The sequence below is a fragment of the Ochotona curzoniae genome, unplaced genomic scaffold, assembly GCF_017591425.1.
Source record: "Ochotona curzoniae isolate NIBS_2020 unplaced genomic scaffold, NIBS_Ocur_1.0 scaffold_4505, whole genome shotgun sequence".
Lineage (NCBI taxonomy): Eukaryota > Metazoa > Chordata > Mammalia > Lagomorpha > Ochotonidae > Ochotona > Ochotona curzoniae.
In genome coordinates, this window is record NW_024467118.1 from 1,276,394 (window position 1) to 1,297,102 (window position 20,709).

At 64.5% G+C, this 20,709-nt stretch overlaps 1 protein-coding gene across 2 annotated transcripts in view; it reads left to right on the forward strand.

Moving 5' to 3' along the window:
- The first annotated feature begins 1,685 nt into the window (after window positions 1–1,685).
- RGS12 (regulator of G protein signaling 12) overlaps window positions 1,686–20,709 on the forward strand; it is a 34,827-nt gene continuing 15,803 nt past the window's right edge. For both annotated transcript variants that reach the window (XM_040966192.1, XM_040966190.1), the window contains exons 1-3: window positions 1,686–3,581; window positions 9,825–9,941; window positions 19,450–19,471. In XM_040966192.1, the coding sequence (XP_040822126.1) occupies window positions 1,785–3,581; window positions 9,825–9,941; window positions 19,450–19,471 (1,936 nt within the window). In that variant the 5' untranslated portion in view covers window positions 1,686–1,784. The remainder of the gene's footprint in view (window positions 3,582–9,824; window positions 9,942–19,449; window positions 19,472–20,709) is intronic.

Genomic DNA, 20,709 nt, shown 5'->3' on the forward strand with positions numbered 1-20,709 from the left:
AGCCAGCGCCTCTGCCCTGGGGTTCCCGGCTCTGTCTCCTGGCCTCCACCCTGAGTGTCCTCCTCTCATGGGGCCTAGCACACATGGCGCTTGAGAGCTGGGGATCTGGGCGTGGGACCGGAGCACCGACTGAGCTGCATGGCGAGAGCCTCGTCTTGCTCCCTGGCCTTCAGTGGAGGGCAGCCCCAGCCACGAGGCCGGGCCTGGCGCTGAGCAGCATACGGACTTATGAATTGGCAAGTGTCTAAGCGATTGTGCCTGCAGGTCATGCGGTGAGTGAACGGTGCTGTCACCACGGGAGGCACCTGGGGACTCGGTGAGCGAAGCTTTCTGCTCAGCAGCTGAGCGTGTGTGTGCACATGTGTGCTTGTGTGCTCATGTGTGTATCTGCACGTGTGTGCTCACATGTGTACGCACATGTTTGTATATGTGTCTGTGTCTGCGTGTGCTCATATGCGCGTGTTCACGCAGGCGATTTTTCTTTAATCTGTTTTTGATTCTATTACTGGAAACTTTATCCCCTAAAGTAAGAAATTCTGCTAACAGTTTCAGAAGTTATTTAGAGAAAGCTCACGTTCTGGACTGTTCTGTGTCGTTACCAGAAGGGCACACAGACAGCGGGCCTGCAGCTGCGTCACTGGGGCCTGAGCTGGACGCTTCGGCCGCCCTGGCATGTGGGAGTAGCTTAGCCCACTGTGCACAGCGCCCGCCTGCCTCGTGGCCTCAGGACACGCCAGGGTCCCTGTGTGCTAGCTTTAAGAGCAAAAGGAAGTTCACCCAGGGGTCTCCAGGTGCCCAGGGGCGGGCGGGCCGCAAAGGAACACGGCCCATGGTCCTGCTCACTGCTCAATCTCCCTCGGTGTCTTTCAGATCCTTGTTGCACTTTGTGGCAGAAAGTAAAGGCAGAGTGGCCATTGGGGCCCATGCGTCCATGAGCTCATGTTTAAATTCTGCATGAGCCGTTCATCCGATCCATGCTCGTGAGTTCAGGCCTGCCTTCTGCTCAAATATTTATTGCATGCCAGCTGCAGGCCAGGCCTCTGCTCGGCCTCTTGCCATCTGCGCCGCCTGGTACAGGGCCTTGCAAGTCCAGCCCGGGGTCCCTGGGGTCTCTGCGAGTGTCCCAGGGCCTCCAGCAGGCTGTATGCCGTCAGTGGGACTCGCCGTCAGGAGGTCAGGCTGCGGTGGGAAGAGCATGGTGGTCGCCTGCCCTCAGCTAAGCAACAGTGGTACTCCCCACACAGTGCCGTGGTCACGGAGGCCACGTGTGGTCACGGAGGCCACGTGTGAGCAGGTCTGGCCTGGGCCCGCTGCTCAGGGAAGATGGCTTGGGGAAGATGAGGGCTGGACAGGAAGATCTCAGGGACCCAGTGTTCACAGCTCTGCACACCAGGCAAGTGTGTGTATCTGTGTGTACATGTGCGCTGTGAGTCTGCATGCACACACGTGTACACACATGTTAGACACACAGTGCACTCACGTGTATGTTCTATGTACATGTATGTACATGCGTGTGCATGTGTGGCTGGTCAGCTGTGCACACTGCATGCACACAGAGAATGCAGCCAGGCTCCAGGCCGTGCTGGGGTCCTGCAGGAAGAGTGCCCTGTGCGGGGTTCTGGGCTACCGTGGTGTCGGACGCGCTGGGTCTCCAGTAATGAGCTCTTTCTTTTTCTTCCTTAGGTGGCTCTGTCAGAAGACAGTGGGGGCTGCATTGGCGCCCCTGCTGCTGTTGGTTTCCCTGCACCAGGGAAACATGCTCAGGGAACTGGTCGTGCGTCACCATGTCTAGGGCAGGGGAGGCTGGGAAGCGGCCGCTGGCAGGCGCTGTGGCACCTCGGGTGCGCAGTGTGGAAGTGGCCCGCGGACGGGCCGGCTACGGCTTCACCCTTGCTGGCCAGGCCCCCTGTGTACTGAGCTGCGTGGTCCGGGGCAGCCCTGCAGACTGCGTGGGCCTGCGGCCCGGTGACCAGATCCTGGCCGTCAATGAGACCAGTGTGAGGAAAGCCTCACACGAGGATGTGGTGCAGCTCATCGGCAGGTGCTCCGGGGTCCTGCGCATGGTGGTTGGTAGGGGTGCCGGCTGCGCCGACTCCGGCTCTAGCGATGAGGAGGCTGGCCTCTGTGAGGGCCGCGGCTGGTGGAAGCCCCGGCTGGACTCCAAGGCCCTGGGCATCAACCGGGCTGAGCGGGTGGTGGAGGAAGTGCAGTCAGGCGGCATCTTCAGCATGATGTTTGATAGCCCCGTGCCACCGAGGCCGAGGGCCCCGCCCGAGGGTCCCTGCACCCCCGCGCTCGGCCAGGACGAGGTGCCCAGGGCCGCGCTGGACGACGCGGTGTTCGGTGTCGGACTGGACGGCCTCGATGACGCGGGGTTGGACGCCAGCATCCTGAATGTCGTCATGGTTGTGGGCTACCTGGGCTCCATCGAGCTGCCGTCCACCAGCTCCAACCTTGAGGGTGACAGCCTGCAGGCCATCCGTGGCTGCATGCGCCGCCTGCGGGCCGAGCAAAAGATCCACTCGCTGGTGTCCATGAAGATCCTGCACGACTGTGTGCAGCTCTGCACCGACAGAGCCGGTGTCGTGGCCGAGTACCCGGCCGAGAAGCTGGCCTTCAGTGCCGTATGCCCCGACGACCGGCGCTTCTTTGGGCTGGTGACCATGCAGGCGGGCGAGGGTGCAGGCCTGGCCCCCGAGGAGGAGGGCGCCCTGCGCACGTCCTGCCACGTGTTCATGGTGGACCCCGACCTGTTCCCACACCGGGTGCACCAGGGCGTCGCGCGGCGCTTCGGCTTTGCCTGCACGGCCGACCCCGATACGAGTGGCTGCCTCGAGTTCCCCGCGTCCTCGCTGCCTGTGCTGCAGTTTGTCTCCGTGCTGTACCGCGACATGGGCGAGCTGATCGAGGGCGTGCGGGCCCGTGCCTTCCTGGATGGGGACCCCGATGCCCAGCACCACCACAGCACCAGCAGCAACAGTGACAGTGGCATCGGCAACTTCACCCAGGAGGAGAAAAGCAACCGCGTGCTGGTAGTGGACCTGGGGGGGGGCCCAAGCCGGCACGGCCCGGGCGGCGGCTGTGCTGCCTGGGAGGCCACGAGCGGGCGGCCCTCGCAGTCCTGGGGCGCGCCCTGGAATGGTGCCTTTGGCCATGACACCCAGGGGGGCTCCCCCTTCGACGCTGTGCCCCCTGCAGACAGGTTCCGGGACTTGGGCAAGCACCTGGGGCCAGCCTGCCCTGGGGAGGGGCCTCCCGTTGCCCCACGGAGCTCGGCGCCCCCCACCAGGCGGGGTGGTGGCCAGCGATGGCTCCCTGTGCACGTGCTCCAGGAGTGGCAGTGCGGCCACGCCAGCGACCAGGAGTCTTACACCGACTCCACCGACGGCTGGTCCAGCATCAACTGCGGCACGCTGCCCCCTCCGATGAGCAAGATCCCTGCTGACCGCTACCGCGTGGAGGGCAGCTGCTCGCAGCCCCCGCTCGGTGCCCAGAAGGCTGACTGGTCCAGGAAGGCCTTCGGAATGCAAAGCCTGTTCAGTCCGCATCGCCACGCCAGGAAGAGCAAAGAGAGCAAGAAGGTGAGTCCTGATGGCTGGAGCACATTCCCCCTGAGCCAGCGCACCCCCGCTGGCCGCACCCCCGCTGGCTGCACCCCTGCTCCCCCTGAGCCAGCACATCCCCGCTGGCCGCACCCCTGTTCCTGTGGCTCCCACAGCCAGCTGGCGAGGGGCCTGGGGCTGGCTCAGAGGGTTACATTGGATGTTCGCAGCCCCTCCCCACCCCGGGTGGTCCCCAGGCCTTCCTCGAGGCAGAGGGCATTCTCTGGGGGCGGCTGCTCATGCGACCCCTGCACAGCTGCTGGTGGATGGAGGGCAGCCTGCCTGTGGCTGACTCCTAGGCGTTCCCTCCCGGAATACCACCCAAGAAAGCCAGGCCTGTTCTTGTCCGGGCAGTGTGTGCAGGGTGGGAGCGGGGGCGAGGTCAGTGGAGGAGGCCAACAGGCAGTGTGGCCGTGAGCTCACCCCCACACGGAGCCCACTGGCATGCCACTGACTGCTGCTCCCCGCCAGCCCAAGCCCTGGCTGTTTGCCAGGAGGTGTCTTGTTAGCGGAATTGATAGGTTGTATTGCCTTCCCTTTCTTTTCTGTGGCGCCCCCATGTGGAGGGGAGGGAAGCCGGCTGCCGCTTGGCCCTCCTCCCTGCCGGCCCAGTAGTCCTACCCCACAGGGGCCACCTTTGAATAGGAGCCAGCTGCAGCAGGCTCTTCATAAATGTGGCTTTATTGGATAAAGTTGCTTGCTGGCGGTGGAGTAAGAGAAAGGTCGGGGCAGTGTTGTGGGGCAGAAGGCGAAGCCATTGCTTGGGCATCTCCGTGCTCCTGGGGGGCAGCAGGGGACAGAGCTGCGGCCTGGCCCCAGCAGTCTGGGGGCGTCTGGGGAGTCAGCAGCACGAGGGTGGTCCCTTCCTCTCTCCCCTCTCTGCCTCTCGAGCAGGTGAAGCTAAACAGGAAAGACCCTGTGGCATTGCTCTATCAGAACACCTGTGTTCCCTGGACGCTGGAGCCACCATCGAGCTCCCGGGGCCATCCGAGCCCTGCCCCCGTGGGGGAGCCGGGCTGGAGCGCCCAGCTCCTGGCTCAGCCTGGCCCAGCGCAGCTGCTGTGGGCATGTGGGCAGTGAGCTGGGAGGAAGGCGGTCTCGCTGTGTCTTCACCTCTTACTGGCTCTCCACCTGTGACACACACACACACACACACACACACACGCACACACACGGGCACTATGACCTTCCCTCGGGGCTCCTGGCGTCGACCTGGCCCGGGGCCGGCCATTGTGGCCATCCGGGGAATGAGCCAGTGGATGGAAGATTCTCTCTCTTCCTTCTCTAAAACTCTGACTTTCAAAAAAATAATAATTTTTAAAAATGATATAGGCTTCAGAGCTGTGACAGCAAAGCTGGAATCCCGGGTGCTTGTCAGTCCCCGGAAGCAGCCGGCTGTCCGGGCCAGCGGATTCTGCCCCGCGGGGAGGTAGGCCGGCACCTGGTGGTGCACTGTTCCACGGGAGGTTGCGGCACTGACTTCCACGGGGAGCAGGAAAGGCAGGGTGTGGCAGCTGGCCCGTGGGCAGCCGCAGCCATGGCTGTGAGGAGGCAGACACATCTGCATGTGTGCCAACAGCCCCTTGTTAGTTAAGTGAACAAAGCAGGTCCCCAAAACACACACATGTAGTGTGATCGCATTGTCTCCCAGTAAGCTGTGCTGGTTACGCACATCAGGACGCTGGGTGAGATGCTGTAGGGCCCAGCCAGCTCGGCCAGAGTCCAGGCCATCTCTTCTCTAGGGGCTTGGAGGACTTGATCCCCGCATGGCCTCCACGGCCCATGGCGTGCTTTCCCTTTATAGCAAGGCCCTGTGGGGACCGCAGAGTCATGTCCGCGGCCAGGCCAGGGCCAGTCGCTTCAGCCCATGGGTTCTAGTTCAGCCAGAGAAGTCTTGGAACAGACCCTGCATGGCTCTAGGCCTGGAGGCCGCACAGACTGACCTGCCCTGCGCCCTGTCCCGGGTGAGGCCAGGGAAGCGGGCCCAAGGAGCACCCAGCACCCTGGGGCTCTCACCGGGCGCAGGGCCAGGAGTGCAAGCAGAGGGCGGCTGGACTGAGGCGGGTGGGGCGGCGGTGGCAGCAGCGCTCAGGACAGCAGGAGCCGAAGGGGGAGGCTGGCGGCCCTTGTCCCCCCGTGCTTCCCGGGAGATGGAAAGAACCACGGGGAGCCAATCAAAGCAAGGGGCCTGAGGCCTGCACCCTGTAAGGCACAGGGCAGCTAGCTGTGTGCGGAGCCGGCCTACGCCAAGTGGGGGACCAGAGCTCACAGCCTGCACCCACAGGGCACGCTCAGATGCACGCTGATGGAGTCCCTGCGGTGCAGTGGCCTTTATTTCAGCTGCATTAGCATCCCACGGCACAGGTGCCTCTGTGCCCAGACACAGCCGTTAGAGCCTCCGCAGGGTGCCATGTGGGCACTGAGACGGTTTAGGGGGGCCTATTTAAATTCTATTTGAAAGGCAGGGAGATGGAGAAAGACTAAAAGACAACTGGCCATGCCAGCTCATCTGCTGGGTAACTCCTCTGATGCCCCTCAGCCAGCACCCGGCCAGGCCAGAGCAGGAAGCAGGAGCTGCACCCATGAGGCTGTCGGGGCCGAGGGTGGGGCCCTCCTCACAGCCGGGCAGGCTGCAGGGCCCCCAGCCCCAACTCCACGGGCACCACTGGGAGTGAAGGACATGGTCCTCAGGACAGCGGGAACACTGCCCTTCACCCCAACTCTCCTTAGGTGTGGGGGGGCCCTGCCTCTTACCCTGACTCTCCTTAGATGTGGGGACACTACCCCTTACCTGACTGTGCTCAGCATGTGAGGTGCACACTGTCCCCTGCCTTTTTTGCTCTGGTCCCTCCCCACTCTACATGGTGTCCCCGAGCCGTCTGTCACTGTTGCCCTGCATCGTGGGCCCTCCCTGGGCCTCTGTGGCCCCCGTGTGGCCCCCGTGTGGCCCCCAGTGGCCTGTTGACATACCTCTGTGTGAGGCGATAATTGCATGGAGACCATTAATGCTGCCCTGTGTTCCCTATCTCCGTTGTGGGCACGGCTGCTGTGGTCAGCTCCCAGGCCCCTGTTTGGGCAGCCGCTGGGGGAGCCTGGTTCCAGCCACGCGCAGGGAGCCGGACTGAGCTCCCAGCCCCTAGCCCAACCCAGCCCTGTAGGCCTCGGCGGGTGGCCAGCCAGTGGAACACCCCCATCGCGATGCCTTTCAAGAAATTGATAACAATGTGTGGGGTTAGTCTTCCATGAGAATTAGCTGGGGCCAAGTGGCTGCTTCATCCGCAGGGCTCCTGTGGGGTCACTAAGCCCTCTTTGCTGGGTGGCAGTGGCGTCCCTCCTGCTGGCCAGGCGCCCACGCGGTACGTGGGTCTCGGGCCTTTATCTGACTCTGTGAAGTGTTACGCTTGTGCTTTGTGAGACGCACGGATGCGTGTGAAAGGTAGAAGGAAGAAACTATATGTGTGCAGTGCTCCCCACCCCCATGCCTTCATAGCCAGGGCTGGACCCAGCTGATCCCAGGAACCAGGCATGCCGTTGGCCTCCTGCACGGAAGACAGCAGCCTGGCACGGTCCTCCAGCGCATTGGCTGGAAGCTGAGCTGGAGGTGTGGAGCAGCCGGGATTCAGACATGACCCAAAGAGGTTAACTCCATGGCCAGCCCCGTTACGGCTTTGTAGGCGAGAAGAGGGGATGTGGGTGTGAGATTAGAGGCCAACCACTGGGGTCAGGGTCACTCCCCTGCAGGCTGGGGCTGACCACTGGGGTCAGGGTCACTCCCCTGCAGGCTGGGGCTGACCACTGGGGTCAGGGTCACTCCCCTGCAGGCTGGGGCTGACCGTCGGGGTCACCGTCACTCCCCTGCAGGCTGGAGCTGACTGTCGGGGTCACTGTCACTCCCCTGCAGGCTGGGGCTGACCGCCAGGGTCACTGTCACTCCCCTGCAGGCTGGGGCTGACCGTCGGGGTCACTGTCACTCCCCTGCAGGCTGGGGCTGACCGCCAGGGTCACTGTCACTCCCCTGCAGGCTGGGGCTGACCGCCAGGGTCACTGTCACTCCCCTGCAGGCTGGGTCTGACCGTCGGGGTCAGGGTCACTCCCCTGCAGGCTGGGGCTGACTGTCGGGGTCACCGTCACTCCCCTGCAGGCTGGGGCTGACCACTGGGGTCAGGGTCACTCCCCTGCAGGCTGGGGCTGACCACTGGGGTCAGGGTCACTCCCCTGCAGGCTGGGGCTCACTGTCGGGGTCAGGGTCACTCCCCTGCAGGCTGGGGCTGACCACTGGGGTCAGGGTCACTCCCCTGCAGGCTGGGGCTGACTACTGGGGTCAGGGTCACTCCCCTGCAGGCTGGGTCTGACCGTCGGGGTCAGGGTCACTCCCCTGCAGGCTGGGGCTGACCGTCGGGGTCAGGGTCACTCCCCTGCAGGCTGGGGCTGACCGTCGGGGTCACCGTCACTCCCCTGCAGGCTGGGGCTGACCACTGGGGTCACTGTCACTCCCCTGCAGGCTGGGTCTGACCGTCGGGGTCACTGTCACTCCCCTGCAGGCTGGGGCTGACCGTCGGGGTCAGGGTCACTCCCCTGCAGGCTGGGGCTGACCGTCGGGGTCACTGTCACTCCCCTGCAGGCTGGGTCTGACCGTCGGGGTCAGGGTCACTCCCCTGCAGGCTGGGGCTGACCGTCGGGGTCAGGGTCACTCCCCTGCAGGTGGGGGCTGACCGTCGCGGTCACTGTCACTCCCCTGCAGGCTGGGGCTGACCACTGGGGTCAGGGTCACTCCCCTGCAGGCTGGGGCTGACTGTCGGGGTCACCATCACTCCCCTGCAGGCTGGGGCTGACTACTGGGGTCAGGGTCACTCCCCTGCAGGCTGGGGCTGACCGTCGGGGTCAGGGTCACTCCCCTGCAGGCTGGGGCTGACCGTCGGGGTCACCGTCACTCCCCTGCAGGTGGGGGCTGACCGTCGGGGTCACTGTCACTCCCCTGCAGGCTGGGGCTGACCACTGGGGTCAGGGTCACTCCCCTGCAGGCTGGGGCTGACTGTCGGGGTCACCGTCACTCCCCTGCAGGCTGGGGCTGACTACTGGGGTCAGGGTCACTCCCCTGCAGGCTGGGGCTGACCGCCAGGGTCAGGGTCATCTTTTGTGTAAATGTCCCTCTCCCTGAGCTCCTAGGAAGGTTTGCTACCTAGATTGATGGTGATTTTGAGTTGGGTGCCCCAGGCAGCAGGCCTGGCCCAAGCCTGTCCCAGTGCCAATGGCTTCACCATGGGGGAGCCAGGGCTGGCACCTGTACTCACCGTGTTGTTGTGGCACTGTGGGTGGCAATTCTCCATCAGCCCTTAGGGTCTGCTTGACATACATCCTCTGTGTCAGCCAGGCCACCCAGGAGCCAGGCAGGGAGCCCCGCGGGGTTGGCAGATGAGTGGATCTCAGCGTGGAGGAGGCTGGAGAAGGCCTGACCTCGATGTGGGGCCAGTCTGAATTCGGTGGGACTAGCAGGGGGCGCTGAGGGCGCCACTCTCCGGCGTGTCCACCAGGGGGCGCTGAGGGCGCCACTCTCCGGCGTGTCCACCAGGGGGCGCTGCCCCCAGCAGGGCTGCTCCAGACCATGTCTTGGTGGGTTGGCAGTTGTGGTTCCCTTTTCCCCTTTAGACTTCCTGACCTCACTGCGTGGGGCAGGATGGGTGCAGCTGCACCGCGGGCTGTCCAGCGTGTGAGGGACACAGTGTCCCCGCCCACCCCAGACCCACAGTGCCACTGCGTGGCCTCCTGGCCGCAGCCGCTGAGCTGGGTGTTCTCCCCAGGACTGCTGGGACGCAGGGCTGCGGGGAGAGCTTTCCGTGGTGGCCAGGGCCGGGCTGGCAAGGAGTGTGAGATGAGCTGAGAGACTGAGGGTGGTAGCGGAAAATGGGGTGTGCCTGTGGGCAGATGGGGGCAGGTGGGGGCCGTGGCCAACGGCTGGCCCGAGGAGCGCAGTCCTCAGATGCTGGCACAGTGACTGGAGCAGAAAGCAGGCTGAGCTGCAGTGATCTGAGAACTTTCCAGAAGCAGCACGGAGGGCTGCCCAGGTGCGTGTGGCATTTGGTCAGGGCGAAGCCCCGGGGCACATGTGTGGCTGTCGGACACACACGTGAAGGCCCTGGGTGCGTGTGTTCAGCGTGTGGCACTCGCTGTGCGCGGCGTGCGCGACCCCAAGAGGCCAACTGCTGCATCTCCCTGTGCTTCCAGGGCTCCAGGTGCGGGCGCGGAGTGGGCCTGGCCCAGACGTCCCAGCGCCCCTCAGCCCGCAGGCCGCTGGGGAGATCCAAGCGGTTTAGCGCCACTCGCTCGCTGGACGACCTGGAGGTAAGTCTGTCCCCACAGGGGATGCCGCCCCGTCCTCCGCTCTCACCCCCTGCTGGGGCTCAGGGCCTCGCGCCTTGTGCCTGCACGCAGCACGGCCTGCATGTCCCCACGGGCCCAGAAGCCAGGCACGTCCTGGGGTTGGGAGGGCCACTTCCCAGAGGGAGTCGAATTCCTTGCTGAGTCCCCTTCGCCTGAGCTGGTGGGCCACGCCAGCACCTGCAGGCGGGCATCCGGCTCAGCTAGGTGTGGCAGGGCCTGGCAGCGAGTGGCAGCAGGGGCCCAGGGCCAGGCGGAGGGCCGTGCAAAGGCAGGCCCGGGACCTGCAGGGCAGCTAGAGTCCAGGCCCCGTCTGGAGATGCAGGCAAGGAGGGAGCCGTCCCATGGCCAGGTAGCCAGAAAGCGACAGGGACGAGGAGGCAGGGACGTGGACAGCTGCCCGCAGGAGCCTGGGAGCTGGGTCGGGCGCCCTGCCTGCTGCAGGACATGCTGTGCGTGAGCTGGGGGCCAGGGCAGGGCTGCAGCATGCTGCTCCCAGGTGGCAGGGCCAGTTGGCATGGCTGTCCAGGTGCCCGCCTGGTTCTTATTGTGTGCCCCACCATCCCAGGCCCTGCACGTCCCCTTGAGCTGAGGTGCCACCTTGGGTTTGACCTGATGCTACATGCCTGGCTGGAGCAGGCTGGGGCTGGCACACCCCTCTCCCTGGCCCTTGGGTGTATTCCTGAAGTGGAGGCCCCCAGTCACTGCAGGTGTGTGGGGGTCTCGCTAGAGAGACAAGGAGTGAGGGGGGAACAGTGTGGCCTTGCTGCGCTTGCCTGTCCCCTGTGGACAGCGGGGAGCCTGGGCGAGAGCCCCTGGTGGGTCCGGGAGCAGAGACCTGATGCCATCACACGGAGCCTTTGCCTTGGCTGTCACTCTGCTGCCCCATGGCTGGGGTGCAGGGGTGACACCCCAGGAGCTCCTTTCCAGACAGGCTGGACCACTGCCCACCTTACCTCCTGTTGGCAGTGCAACTCAGGGCAGGGCCAGCCGTGGCAGAGATGGCAGTGCCACCCTTGTTGCTCACGATCTCTTGCCAGGGCTGCCCGGCTCGGAAGCCGGCCCCGAGTGTCCAGGCCTGGCCACTGGCCCTCGGCACGTTGTGCAGCTCCCTGGAATGGCTGCCTCCCTCACCTGCGCACCTTGAGTTGAGCGTGTGTCCCTCTCAGTGACCCCTTAGGGAGAGGGGGGCTGGCATGGGTGGGAAGCCCAGGGTCTGGAGGGAGCCCGCTCGTGCAGCCTGAAACACTCCCTCCACCCCAGGGGCTGCCTTGGGTCTTCCACCCCGGACTGACTCCTGCAGGGCAAGGCCACGACATGGTCAGCCTGCTTGGCCAGGTGCTCAGGGGAACGCTGTTGGTGGCCACATGCTCCTGGTGGCCTTTGTCTGACCCTGACCCCAGGTGGCTGTGGATGGGGGGCCCGTGGGGTGAGGGTGGCGTCCTGCAATGATCACTTGTGCTTTGTCTGCGTCGGGGCTGCTCTGGGCATGACACCCACACCGGGGTGGGGCATGTAGGTCAGGGCCTGGGCAGTGGCTGGCATCGCCAAAGACTCCTGGCACCTGGACTGGTCTCCCGTTCTCCCATGACCCTGGCATGGCCGCAGGGCTGCTGGGCCCGTCTCTCCTGAGACTAGCCATGGAGCAGAGAAACGCTGATCCTGGAGGGGCCCGGTGACTGCACACGGGCCACGCCAGCCCCCAGTGGCCCCCACGGAGGAGTGCAGTCACAGTGGCGAGGCAGCACACACTGCCCGAGGTGACCACAATGGAAGCAGCTCTGCTGCCCACGGGAGCCCGTGGGTGCCACACCCTGAGGCCCCGCAGGCAGCCCCGGGCCGGACCACGGGCTCTGAGCTTCTGTCCCGCCTCCCAAGACCGAGGACAGCAGGATGGAGTCCCCACGCACAGACCCCCAGCTGGACCAGTCGCTGCTTTCTCTGTGTGTACACGCGGGCTGTGCACGCTCTTGTGGGGTTGTGTAGAGTTTTCATGCATGCGGGTACATGCAGGTGTTTGTGGGCGTGCGTACACATGTGTGTACCCATGTGGGAGCAGAGCTGGCGAGGCAGGCTGTGCTGCAGAGCTCAGCCTTGTGCCAGCCTGGGCCTGGGGCTTGGCATGTGGCTCACCTCTGGCAGCCTGTGTGCTGGCTTGCCCTTAGACAAGGTCTGGGGCCCTATTGTGTGGCACCCCCAGTCATGCTGGGCACACTCAGTCATGGTGGAGCTCACGTGGGAGGCTGGGAACATGGTTCTTGCCAGTGGTATGCCAGGGATTTGAGGCCCCTGCAGGCCACCCCTCCAATGATCACAGCTCCAGGCTTGGTGATAGACATGGGTGGGCTGTGCTGCGCGGGCACTCCTGCCCTGCTGTTAGGACTGCCCCCACAGCCTCTCGTCCTCCCTCAGGAGGCCCTGGCACTGTCCATGCCCAGTAGGGGTGGTGGTGAGCTGAGTCCCCCACCTGCTCCTGCACACACTGCTGGTCTGAGAGGTGCCGTCCGTCCGGGGGGTGAGCCGCCGCCCACGGGAGGGTTCCTTCCACCCAGGCGCTGGTGCGTTTGTGTGTGGAACTCGTGCGTGTGAGCTGTGGGATTCTGCCCCGTGAGCATGGCTGTCCCACCACAAGACCTGGTGGCTCTGTCTGCCTGCATATGGTGGCAGGAATCCCGGGGCCTTTTTTTTTTTAAGCTTATTTGTCTATTTGATCAAGCAAAGTAATGAGAGAAAGAGCCTTTCATCCACTGAACCCCCTAAATGCCCTCGACAGCCAAGAGTAGACCGAGTCAAAGCCAGGAGCCAGATGCTCTGGGCTTTCCTGTGGGTTCGAGGGCTCAGACCGTCAGGCCGTCCCCTCCCAGGTGTGTGAGCAGGGAGCTGCAGGGCGAGTGGACAGAGCCAGCACTCTGAACTGGAAGGCAAGTGTTGCTCAGCTGGCTGTGGCACAGCCACCCCCGTAGCTGGGGCTCGGGCAGCGAGGAAGCAGCGGGGTGAGCAGCTTGCCAAGGGCCCCCAAAGGCCCCGTGACTGTGGGACCGGGGCGTCCCCTGCCCCTCTTGCACCCTCTGGGCCACTGCTGTTACCCTGGAGGCTGAGTCGCTGGTGACCCAAATGGATGGGGAGGGGCTCGGGACCATGGCAGACCCCTGCCCAGCTGACCTCACAGAACTGGCCCGTGTGTGGAGGTGGGGGCAGCCCACTGCCGGCAGCCAGGAGGAGGCTGGGACCCAGGCACCACAGCGGGCAGGGGATGCGCTTCCCCGAGAGGCCGGCGGCTTCATCACAGCCACGGCTCCCTGCGGTTCCTGTTGCTACGGGCGACAAGGGGGCGCACCAGCTCCCTGGGCAGGGTCCTCAGCGTGTGACGCATGGACAGCCTGCGGGGGCACGTGGTCCCTTATAGATGTGGAGCCTCGCCGGGCGCACGAGCTCCATCCCCTGAGATGGAGTCGAAAGACGAGCTGCCCGACAGGAAGGAGGCTGGCAGCGAGCAGGTGAGTGGTGCCCGGCCAGGCTGCTGCAGCTGGGGGGCACGGTGGGACATGGTGGGGTGGGGGTGTCCGCTGTGAGAGGTGCACACTTGGCGGCACTTGTGTCTGCAGCATGGAGCTCGGAGCACGTGCGTGCTGGCACCAGCGTGCGACCCCCTGCTTGGGGGAGCGCTGGCAGGTGCAGGGTGTGAGGGCTGAGTTTTGCTGAAATGCTGAACTGGCAGAGGGTCAGCCCACTGCCTGCGTCCTGTTCGGGGTGATGGCAGCGCTGTTCAGTGCGCAGCCGGAGCCGTCTTGCTTCCTGAGTGTGTGAAGTTTGAGTCAGTGCGAAGAATAGCGCTTGTGTTCTTCTCACGGCGGCAGCCTGCTCGTGGGAAGGGGAGAGCGCATTTAGATTCTGTGCACAGCGTCCTGGCTCCTGACCCGTGCTGGGATGGCGGGACCCAAGCACCTAATTAGCTTCCTGAGGACGGTTGCAGAGGAAGTCCTGGCTTGGGGCAGGCAAGAGGAGGGTGGTATGGACACCGGTGCAGAAGGACACGCCACGTCCCCCAGGTGGAGAGTGGACACAGGGTCTGTGGTGGACGGGGAGCAAGACACTTAGCTGCCCAGTGGGGTGGGGGGGTGGGCTCAAGTGTGGAGTGGGCTGAGGCTGCCAGGGGGAGCAGTGTGGGCTGAGGCTGCCTCGGGGTGAGGTAGGTGGGATGGGGTGGGTGCGTGGGTTGAGGCTGCCCTGGGGTGGGGTGGGGTGGGTGGGCTGAGGCTGCCCCGGGATGGGTGGGGTGGGCTGAGGCTGCCCTGGGGTGGGATGGAGTGGGTGGGTGGGCTGAGGCTGCCCTGGGGTGGGATGGAGTGGGTGGGTGGGCTGAGGCTGCCCTGGGGTGGGATGGGGTGGGTGCGTGGGCTGAGGCTGCCCCGGGGTGGGATGGGTGGGCTGAGGCTGCCCTGGGGTGGGGTGGGGTGGGGTGGTTGGGCTGAAGCTGCCCCGGGGGTGGGATGGGGTGGGTGCGTGGGCTGAGGCTGCCCCGGGGTGGGATGGGGTGGGTGCGTGGGCTGAGGCTGCCCTGGGGTGGGATGGAGTGGGTGGGTGGGCTGAGGCTGCCCCGGGGTGGGATGGGGTGGGTGCGTGGGCTGAGGCTGCCCCGGGGTGGGATGGGGTGGGTGCGTGGGCTGAGGCTGCCCTGGGGTGGGATGGAGTGGGTGGGTGGACTGAGGCTGCCCCGGGGTGGGATGGGTGGGGTGGGACGGGTGCGCTGAGGCTCTGGCATCCTGTCAGGTTGAGCAGACCTCGCAGGAGTAACTGTTCTGAACAAGCGTGCCCTGAGAGCTGCCTTGCACTCTCCGGTGGGAACTGTCAGATTTCCTTGGAGACTGTGCCAGCTCCAAAACTGGTGCCCCGTGGGTGTGCGGGAGCCTGGTGGGCGGCTCCTGATCTGCGGGGGGCGGGGGGGGAGCAGGCTGGCCTGGCCGTGCTGCAGAAACCCTGGTGCAAGGAGCATGTGTGGGCACCTACGCCCAGAGCCTCCTTGGGTGTGGGGCATCCCGGGGTCATGACCATGAGCTCCAAGCTCTACCTGCTGTCCCTGCTGTCCGCGGGCCCTTCCTCAGGCACTGTCCCTGCCAGCTTCCCCTGCCGGCTCTCACCCTCGCTGTCCTGTCAGCAGCTGCAGCCAGTCTCGGGCGGAGGGAGATGCCCACTGGCCTTGGGAAAAGCCCACCCCATCCCCTGTGCAGCTGCACCGCTTCCCCCTGCCCGGTGTGCGAGAGTGGCACACGCACGCAGGGAGCCCCCTGCAGACCTCAGCAGGCTCCTGGCGTGGAGTACAGGCCCAGCTCCCCTGCCGGTCCGTCAAGCCAGCACCCTCACCCCAGCACTGCTGGCTCCCTGTGTGCGGCATGGAGGGGCAGGGCCCGCCACGGGCTGTTCACCTGGGCCCCGCACGGGGCGGGGGTATGTGGGTTTTGCTGGGTGGAGCGTTCGCAGAACTCCTGCTGTTCGTCCTTGGGGATGTCTCTGCTGTCAGGGACAGAACTTACCAGACACCCAGGTGCTCGCCCGTCCCACATTGGGGTCTGATTCAACATTCAGAAACAAACAAGGTGGCACGTGGCAGGAGAGCTGCGGGGGTGCTGCTCCCACGGCAGTGTGCCTAAGACCTCAAAGACCCCTGTGCATCCGGGGGCGGGAGCCAGCCCCTGCGTCCCTGGACGTCTTGTCCCACTCTTTAGCTCTCTCTGGTCAGCAGCCAGATGGCCAGTGGCATGCCGGGCAGGGGAGGAGTGGGTGTCCGGTGAGACTGGCAGGGTTGTTTGGGGTGGGAGCTGGCTGGGTGGGTGGTGGATCCGGGCTGCCAAGGGCCAGGAGAGGCGGGCGGCTGCCCTTCTGGGGGCGGCCTGAGCTTGCTGCATACGCGTGGGTGTTGTGAAAGGGCTCCTGTGGGCTTTTACAGCTGAATGTCTGCTTGTAGCCCAAATGCGCTAGCTGCTCTCGGCAGCCCGGCCTGGCCACTGCTGCGTGCCACTGCTGCGTGCCACTGCTCTCTTGCCCAGACACCCGGGGTCCTGACATGGCACCCGGCCAGGAACACCCTGCCCTGTGTGCAGGCTCTGTGTCCCTGGGGCTTAGGGCCAACCTGGCCCCACACTCTGTCCACCCTAACCCTGGCCTCCCCACCCCTCCCACTTGCCCGCTGGCTCGCTCTCTTCCTCTCTGTTCAATATTTATTAGAGGGACCAGGTGGCACAGAGAGACATGTTTCCTGTTGGCCAGTTAACCCCCAGGTGCCCATGACATCTAGGGCTGGGCCAGGCCTCCACCCAGGTCTCCGGGAGGGTGCCAGGGGCTGGGCACCATCACCCACTCCCTGCAGGATCGGAAACACAGCAGCTGGACTTGAACCAGCGGTTAGCTGACCTGCTGCACGCAAGACTGCCCCTCCCACACCTTCCCTACGGCTGCTGGCCACACAGGTCCAGTCTGCTGTGGCCCTCCCGAGGCCCGGGGCCCAGCGCTGGGTTCCCATGTCCCTCCCTTCTGCTGGGACCACTGCCTCCCCTTGCCACCCCGTCTACAGCGCGTCCTGGCCGGCCTGAGCGAGTGATGGAAGCCCCGCCCTCCCTGTGCTAAATCAATAAACAATAATACACAAGACAAATATGCATCAGATGTAAATTGGATTGTGACATTCTTCAGGTTTCATCATTTTGGTTATTCGGATTTCCGTTCTTTGTATTCAAAGCATGTAATAGTTTTGGACAGTGGGTAAGCCTTTGGTTAACTCGGTGGCTGTTTCCTCCAGGTGGCAGACGTGGGAGATGATCTACTCCAACCATTTCCCCTTTTCTCCTGCTACTTACAGGCTTATCACCTCCCACCGTGCGAGAAACCACCTCCAGGACCTTAATTCAGAACAAGGACCTGGGAGGGTGTGGCTTCAGGCAGCCTGCCCCAGTGCAGGGGCCAGCAGGGGACAGGGCCATGGGAGCCGGCGGCCAGGATGCTGGCTCGGACCCCAGCTTCCCAGGCGCACTGTGCGTGTGGCATGGCACATGCCCAGAGGGGCAGTGGTAGATGAGAATGAGGCATCCGACCGAGTGCTCATGGCATGACCCCGAGGAGCTGTCCCTGCGGGCAGTGAGAATGGACAGCCTGGCACGTCATATGTCTCCTGAAGTGCCGGGGCCCAGTGCCCACCCAGCCTTGCAGTGTGGCCTGCAGTGGGTGCAGACGCCGTCTGTGCCACGTGCCAGCCATCATGGCTACCCCCACCCCAGGCCTGAGAGGACGACAGGCGTTCATCTGCCCTGAGCACCGCGTGTTGCTGGAGCTGCGTCTGGCCTCCGCTTGCCCCCTCCTGCTCGCTGTGGGTTGTGGGGTCTCTCAGGGAGGGGCCTCATCTCAGCACACGTCACAGGCCTCGAAGCAGGAGGGATGTGGCTCTCGAGGCCGTGGAAGCCACTTGCTGTTGCTCTTCTGGCTCAGGCCAGCGGCCACTCCCAGGTCAAACGGAGCTGCCCTCGGCCTCACCCACCAGGTGCAGGCGGGACCTGGCACAGTGGGAAGCTACCGTGTCGCATGCCTGCCTGCCGTGTCCCGGGCCCAGTGTGGGTCCAGCTGCACGAGGCTCAGGGCTCGGCCCTTGTCACGCGCGTGGGCAGCCCGGCCGGCATGGCCCAGGGACTAACCCAGCAGCCGGAACGGTGTCCGTGGCTGTGCTGGGCTGGGCCGCTCGTCTGGCCAGAGGCTGAGGTTGTGTCTTGCCGTCCCCCGCCTGGTCCTTGTGCTGCCCACGCCGCTCGCCCCCGCCTCCTCTGTGTCTCGCTGAGTCGTCTTCGCGGCCAGCGCCCTGCAGGGCAGTTGCAGCCCTGGCACTACCTCCCCTTTTCCCTTGCGATCAGTGCTTTAGCCTGCGGCCACGCGATGCCCCACCTTGGGGCTCAGCACGGCCTGTCTGTGCTGACGTCTGTGCGGAAGGCCTGGGCTCCGCTGGCTGCTCTGCCCCGAGAGTCTCCCTTCTGCTGTGTGGTGTGGCCCAGGTGGCAGCCCTGCGTGCACCTGTGGGGGTTCTGCTGTGTGATGTGGCCCGGGTGGCAGCCCTGCGTGCACCTGTGGGGGTTCTGCTGTGTGGTGTGGCCCGGGTGGCAGCCCTGCGTGCACCTGTGGGGGTTCTGCTGTGTGGTGTGGCCCGGGTGGCAGCCCTGCGTGCACCTGTGGGGGTTCTGCTGTGTGGTGTGGCCCGGGTGGCAGCCCTGCGTGCACCTGTGGGGGGACATGATGCCGTGAGGTCCCTGAGCCCAGCGCTTGGCACCGGCCGTCCTCCTGCACCTGGGCTTCCTGGCCGGACGCCGAGCTGACACTGAGTGTGCAGTTGGGAAGGCGTTGCACTTGTGAAATTCACAACCGTGATGTTTTCTGCAAATGTCAGCAGTAACGTGCACTTTAATGATTTATTCGAGAGGCGGGACAAGGGCTCTCCCTGCTGGTCCACTCCTCAGGGCCCCCTCCCGCGCGCAGCTGGGCTCCCCACTGAGCCAGGCACCTCAGCCCATCCCTGCGCCTCCTGGGGCATGTAGTAGCAGGGAGCTGGGGTAGCAGCAGTGCGGAGGTTCGAGGTGCCCTGGCATCCTGCCCAGCCAGATACCCCAGCCCCCTCCAGCAACCTGCCTGGTGCTGTGTGGCCTTGATGGAACTCCAGTGTAGGCTGTGCTGGGAGGAGATGCGGGGGCCCACGGCTTCCCACAGAGCGCCTCTCCTTGCCGGTGACCACATGCTGAAGGCAACCCTAGGCTGCGGACAGACTGGGGGGCGGCCCGTGCTGGGTGCGCTGTCCACACGCGCGCCTCCCCGTGGGCAGTAGAGGGATAGCTTCCCTTCGGTGCCAGAGTGCTCTGGTGGCCAGGAAGTGGTTCCCCTTGGCCCGCGGAGAAGGGCGGCTCCCTCGGGGGTTCAGCCCTGTGTGAGGTTATAGGGCAGAGTCTGCGGGTCAGGGGGAGAAAAGAAGAGCAGACGCCTGGGGTCCCTGTGCAGACATGAGCCTGCCATGCCTGGCCTCCTCCCTGCTCCGGGCCGGGCTGCCTCGTCCAGGACGTGCCAGGTCTTGTCCCTGTGCCGCCAAGCACCTCTGCTCCTCCTGGCAGCAGCTGCCTTCCCGATCCCTGAGGCTGGTGGGGGCGGATTCCCAATTCCCGGGGGGCTGGGCCCCTCGCTGTGGGCCAGGCCGGGCGGGCTGCCGAGGCGTCCTTGGCTGAGCCCTGTGTCAGGTGTGCCCCTGCTGAGCCCCGGGTCAGGTGTGCTGGGCTTTGCTGGGCTTTGTTCTCCTGAAAGATGGGACTTCCTCCGAGGAGTCTGGGCGGGGCTGGCAGGAGGAGGGAGCTGGAAGGCCTGACTCAGCCACCTGCCCGGACTCGGCCAGTGACGCCCGCTGATCGGCGTGGCCATGAGGCGCCATTAACTCATGTCTGTCTCTCTTCTCTTTCAGTCGGCAACCGTGTCCGATGGCGGTAAGTGGCACTCTGTTGTGTTCTTGTCCTGTCTGTGTGCAGTGTCCTGTCTCTGTCATTGGCCACATCTCTGGCCCCCTAGGTATGTGTTGCTAGGCCCGGGAGTCCTGACTCCTGCCCTGAGGTGCTGCCTGGGTTCCTCTGCCAGCCACCAGCATCTGGGAGCCCCCAGTGTCCCCAGTCCAGTGTAGGAGCGAGGCTGGTGGCATGCAGACCATGTGGGCCAGTCCTGCTGGGCTAGGGCTTGGGGATCCAGGTCAAGGGACTCCTTGCCAGGAAGCTTCCAGGGACAGGGCCCTGTGTGTGCTGGGTCGGGCTCAGACCCTCCCTCCTGGCCAGAAGCCTCCACATCCTCGGCCCTCGCTAGCTGACCTGGGCCAGGTGGCGTCTCCCCAAGGGCAGGGCCAGCCCACAGCCCTGGGTGTGGGAGGGGACCGGAAGGAGCTTCTGTACCCACCAGTCATAGTGAGCTCAGAAACTGGGACTGATTCAAAAGGAAGGGGCCCTACACATCCCACTTCCCCAGGAGCTCCCGGTCGGTGTCCATGCAGGCTGTCCCATGTCCTTCATTCCTTAGCGTACTCAGGGGAACTCATGCATGTGCAGGTCAGGGTGCAGGCTGGGCTGCAGCCGGGGTACAGGTCAGGGGGCAGGCCGGTGTTGTGGGCTGAGTTGATTAGCATTTGTTAAGCTTGGCTCCTGCAGGAAATGGGCTTGGAGGCTGTGGCACCTTGTCTGTCAGACTCCTTAGCATCTGATTGTTCTGCTAGAGGCTTGGGGGAAAAGTATATATGGCCGAATAAAGGGAGGCCAGAGAGACCTCTTCCACCACTACTGGTCTCCTGTCGGTGTCTGATTCCCTGACCCTCGCCGTGTCCATGCTACCGGCTCTGCTGGTCGGGACAGGTGTGTTCAGGCGCCACTTGTCGCTGTCCCGCAGCAATGGACTTGGTGCACGGAGCCGATAATAACACGCGTGGACCCTGACTGGTGGTCAAAGCCGAAGTTTATTAGGGGGTCAGACTTTATACACTGAGGGTCCGTACTGTTTCCCTCTCTTGATTGGAGTTCCTTTTGTTTTGTGTTTTCCACCAGGTGTTCTCATTTACATGCTGTTTATACCAAAGGTAGCCATTAGGTTGTTGTCATGCAAATACTGTCCAATGAACTGCAAACCTGTGCTTGCTGACCTTCCAGGCTCACAATGTCCTCCTACAGGCCAGGGTACAGGCCGGGGT